Consider the following 5,548-nt stretch of genomic DNA (forward strand, 5'->3'; position numbering starts at 1 on the left):
CCCCCACATCCGCCCCATGTTTGGGCTGGATATGGGGGGTGCCGGTCAGCGCGGACGATTGAGCTCCGTTTAAGGCGCCCGTCTGGGTCAAAAAAGTGACCGGACAGTGACCAAGCGGCCCACCCAGGCGTATGAGGCGGGTTTGAGAGGTCCGGCTGTAGATGCCCCAATGCTCACATTTTCCTGGATTTATTTCAGGTATTCCGACAATGTGCGTTAAGTGAGAGGAGACGGTCGCGTCGAATATGAACGCATCTTTGACGACTTCGTCGATCCTAAAATAATGTGCTAGCTCAATCTTTCAATGATGCTCGTAAAAGTAAGGTGTGCGTGCGTTCACAGAGATGGGTATATGAGCTGCTGATAAGACACAAATCAAGTGGGCATGTGCGACTTGAACAAACCCGAATATAATAAATTGCTCCTAATTAACCACTTACCTAGTTACAGAACGTACTGAATGCAAATTTGCTTATGTGACAGGTAGTTAATAAGGAGAGATGTCTGGTAACATAATATGTCACAGTAAACATAACGCATCACAAGGTAAAATGAGTATACATCTTAATAAATAAAAATTGACATGATACGATATATATGTTACTATCCACTATAAAAATGATAATATAACTAGTCTAGAGAGAAGCTCGAACGCACGTTGTGAATATATAACAGAGAAACATTACCGCTGGTCAGTGACCAAGGTAGAGAACGTCCTTTGCATGGCTACCGGGGACGGTGAGAACTGCTATATACGGTGTCAACTCTATAACCCTCCGTCTATTTGGCAAAAAGGAAAACTCCATAACCCCAATTTTTATCCAAATGAACATCGGCCTTCTACTTGTATTATGCCCTGGTGTCTGGTGGGCACCAGGTGATGGGCCCCCTCCAGTAGTTCTTTCCTCCAATATTTATTAAGTATTTTAAAATAATCTTCGTAAAATTTCAGCTCATTTGGAGATAGGCCGAATAGGTATCTCTGAATTAGTTTTTTAGGTCCAAAATTTCAGCTGCTGGTATTCTCCCTCTTTGTGTAAACCTTGCATATTATGAGAGAAAGACATTAGAATTACTTCATAAAGAATTATTATGCATAAAAATGTTATAAATAACAGTAGGAAAACATGATGCAAAATAGACATATCACCACGCCATCCACCTGCGGCTCGGACCGTGGGACGGTCCAGCGAGCGGCCGCCTGCACGCCTGACGCTGACCAGCAGAACTCTCCCCTGCCGGTCACGCGCCGGCTGTCTACCATATCAGCGACAGGGCCCGCGACAGCTGCTGCTACGCCTTCGCCTGGTTCTTCCAGGAGCACAGGCGCGTCCAACCAACCGCCGCGGGCGCCGCGCGTCGAAGCGGCGGGAGCTGCACCGGATCCTGTAGCAGGATCTTCTGTGGACGAGACAAGCACTCCATGAGCTGGGCTGCCTCCTTCCACACGTGTGGGCACACGGTTACAAATAGGAAAACTGCAGCCTATTAATTACAAAAGAATTTTGAAATTTGGATTAACTTGTTCTACAGGAGAACCACACTCTGTTGAAGAGGCATTGGGGGATGCTAAATGGCACAAGGCCATGGAGGAAGAATACATGGCTTTGAAGAAAAACAAGACTTGGCACCTGGTTCCACGTGGTCAAGGTAAACTTTTGATAGACTGCAAACGGGTTTATAAAATAAAAAAGAAGGCAGATGGATCTATTGATCGCTATAAAGCTAGGTTAGTAGAAAAAGGCTTTAAGCAGAGGTATGGTATTGACTATGAGGATACATTTAGCCCAGTTGTTAAAGCTGCTACTATCAGATTGGTTTTGTCTATTGTTGTGTCTAGGAGATGGAGCCTAAGGCAGTTGGATGTACAGAATGCATTTTTACACAACGTTTTGGAGGAGGACGTTTACATGAAACAACCACCTAGGTTTGAAAACAAGGATGCACCTTTTGATGTGTGCAAACTTGATAAGGCTCTATATGGTCTGAAGCAGGCCCCAAGCGCCTGATATTCTCGTATGAGCATGGAATTGCAGGATATTGGTTTTGTTCCCTGCAAGTCTGACACCTCATTGTTTATTTTCAACAATTCCAATGTAACAATGTACATGCTCATATATGTTGATGATATCATTGTTACTAGTTCATCTGATGAAGCAAAGATGATATAGGTTAGTAGAATTTGCCTTGAAGGACTTAGGAGACCTGAATTTCTTCTTGGGTGTTGAAGTCACGAAACGCAAAGATGATATAGTCTTATCTCAAGAAAAATATGCAACTGATCTTTTGAAAAGAGTTGGGATGCCGGATTGCAAGCCTTCGCCAACTCCATTGCCTAGCTTGGAAAAACTATCTTTGCATGAACGTGAGCCATAAGTCTGGAAGACAGCACTCAGTACAGAAGTATGATTGGTGCACTCCAGTATCTCACCCTTACTAGACCAGATTTATGCTTTGCTGTGAACAAAGTGTGTCAGTTTCTGCATGCACTGACCACCTTGCACTGGACTGCTGCTAAACGTATTCTGAGATATGTAAAGTATGCATTAAAGGTTGGACTAATATTCAGCAGGTCCCAGTCCACTCTTGTCAGTGCATTTACTGATGCTGACTGGGCTGGAAGTATAGATGACAAAAGGTCCATGGGTGGCTTTCCTATATTCTTTGGTCCTAAGTTAGCATCATGGTGTGCTAAGAAACAGACAACTGTCTCCAAGTCTAGTACAGAGGCTGTGTACAAGGCTTTGGCAAATGCTACTACAGAAATTATCCGGCTTCAGTCCATGTTGAAGGAACTTGGAGTGACACAAGTGCAAGCTCCTTGTTTATGATGTGATAATCTTAGTGCTACTTATCTTTCTACCAATCCAGTCTTTCATGCCAGAACAAAATATATTGAGATAGATTTTCACTTTACAAGAGAATGTGTTGCTAACAAACAGGTGGATGTCCGTTTCATTCATTCCGGAGATCAGATTGCAAATGGCTTCACGAAGGTCTTGCCACACAAAGCTTTGAGAAATTCAGGCGTAATCTCAACTTGGTCAAGTTTTGATATCTCATGTGGCCCTAGGCACACATATATTTGTTAGTTGGAGTTCTAGTTAGACTAGAGATAGTTCAGTATCTACTTAAACTACTTCCTCTCTATCTCCTAATCCCTTTTACTTCAAGACATGTATGCGATCATGGGATATGCCCCATCTCTATCAATAAATACCACGCGGCCCTCACGAGAGGGTAGATAGCTTCCCATCGTTTTCTACAAAAGGTGCTCACAGAAGGTGTGTGTGCGTGCATTCACAGGGATGGGTGTATGTGCATATGTATGAGCGGTGCATCTGTACTATTAGAATAAACACAAATCAAGTGGGCACGTGCGACTTGAATAAACCCGAATTTAATAAATTGCTCCTAATTAACCACTACGCAACAGTATAGTTGGCTTCCCTATATATGGCTAACCGTAGTGGGAGTAACTTAACTAGTTACAGGACGTACTTAATGCAAATTTGTTTATGTGATAGGTAGTTAATGAGGAAAGATGCTTCTGATAATATAATATGTTACAATAAACATAACGCATCACAAGGCAAAATGAGTATACATCTTAATAAATAAAAAAGTACATGATACTACACATATGTTACTATCATTATGTGAAGGTAATAATATAACTAGCCTAGAGAGAAGCTCGAACGCGGGTTCTGAATATATAACAGAGAAACAACACCGCTGGTCAGTGACCATGAAGGTAGAGAACGTCCTTCGCATGGCTACGGGCGAAGGCAAGAACAGCTATATACGGCGTCAACTCTATAACCCCATATTTGGCGAAAAAGAAAACTCCATCACCCCAATTTTTATCCAAATGAACATCGGCCTTCTAGTTGTATTATACGAGAACATGTCTATCAGTTTGCTCACGCAAATCGAGCCATCACATGGCCGGCCAGCCACGACGACGTCGTTACCTCCACCAATGGAACAAATCACGAGTCACAAGGGACGTAGACAGGCTCCGGGCTGCCCCGAACATGGAGAGAAAATTATTCGTGAACAGTGGCTACAGTAGCTACTGCAATATATTCAAACATGCATGGTCTTGGAGGGCCGAACATGCATTCCAGTTCATGATTCTCATTACCAACACGATCGGAGATGCATTATTTCAGATTTCCAGCTAGCCCGAACATGCATCATGATCCTCATCGATTCTGTCGAACATGCACAAACACGCGCATCACGACGCAGGCAAGCCCAAGCTTTGGCCGTAGAAACACAAGTCGAACGGGCACGTGTGACGATTCACCCGTGATTGCATACCAGTTGCCCTCTGAACAGGCCCAAAATTATTTAATTGCTCATAATTAACCAGTACGCAACAGTGTAACTGGCTTACCTCTATATAAAGAAGAGCCGGCGATCAACAGAGAAACACCACCGGCGATCAACGACAATGAAGGTAGAGGACGTCCTCCACATGGCTACCGGCGACGGAGAGAATAGCTACGCCGCCAACTCCAGGATCCCAGTTTGTATCCAACCTAGCATCCCTCACTTCTTTCTTTCTTTCTTTCTTTCTTTCTTTCTTTCTTTCATGTAATCAAGCTGTGCGTAGCACCTCTTTATACATGCTTTTCGCAGATGAAGGCCATGCTGAAGAACAGGCCATTGCTTCAAAGGACCGTAGAAGAGGTATACACCTCGCTCTCCCCTGCGAGCACCATGGTCGTTGCTGACCTCGGCTGTTCATCGGGCCCGAATGCGCTATTCATCGTCGCCGAGGTTACTGGCATGATCTCTGACTACAACCAGAACACAAACGAACAACACGGCGTGGAGCTGCAGTTTCTCCTGAATGACTTGCCCAAGAACGATTTCAACCTCATCTTCCAGTCGCTTGATCAGTTCCACACTGTCACTAGGAAAGGGGAGGGCGATGAGGCGGCGACGCCACCGTACTATGTCGTCGGGCTACCTGGATCTTTCTACAACAGGCTTTGTCCTAGCAAGACCGTCCATCTTTTCCACTCGTCCTACAGCCTCCATTGGCTCTCCAAGGTACACGCATGATTGCACACTTGTCATACTAGATTATGTTCCAGCCGAAACTAAATATCAGATTGCAACACAACAGTACTCATCCACATTTGATCATACACTTTTGTTCAAGCATCATCCCGTGTTTATCATTCCACTTTTATCGCTACGAGAAAGCATAGCAAAGGTTATCTATAATACCATAAAAAAGAAGGGACCTAGCTTAGTTAACAGGGCCATACTTTTAAACTTCCAAAAGTATGGAATAAGAGGCACTGGTGGAAAAAAGGCCTTTGGTCGCGGTTGGCAACGGCCATTAGTCGCGGTTGCGCAACCGCGACTAATTAAGCGCGACAAAAGCCCCCCCCTTTAGTCGCGGTTGCTTACGAACCGCGACTAAAGGCCCGTCCACGTGGGCGCCAGGCGGCCGTCGTGGCGGAGGACCTTTAGTCGCGGTTCTTCTGGCCAACCGCGACTAAAGGACACCCGCAGGTTTAGGGTTTTA

General features: G+C 44.7%; 1 protein-coding gene across 1 annotated transcript in view; it reads left to right on the forward strand.

The window, feature by feature from the left end:
* The first annotated feature begins 4,453 nt into the window (after positions 1 to 4,453).
* The window catches only part of LOC123184275 (anthranilate O-methyltransferase 2), a 16,965-nt gene continuing 15,870 nt past the window's right edge, over positions 4,454 to 5,548 (forward strand). Inside the window, exons 1-2 of the mRNA XM_044596423.1 lie at positions 4,454 to 4,534; positions 4,648 to 5,064. Coding sequence (XP_044452358.1) covers positions 4,460 to 4,534; positions 4,648 to 5,064 — 492 coding nt within the window. The 5' untranslated portion in view covers positions 4,454 to 4,459. The remainder of the gene's footprint in view (positions 4,535 to 4,647; positions 5,065 to 5,548) is intronic.

Source organism: Triticum aestivum, chromosome 2A, assembly GCF_018294505.1.
Source record: "Triticum aestivum cultivar Chinese Spring chromosome 2A, IWGSC CS RefSeq v2.1, whole genome shotgun sequence".
Taxonomy (NCBI): Eukaryota; Viridiplantae; Streptophyta; class Magnoliopsida; order Poales; family Poaceae; genus Triticum; species Triticum aestivum.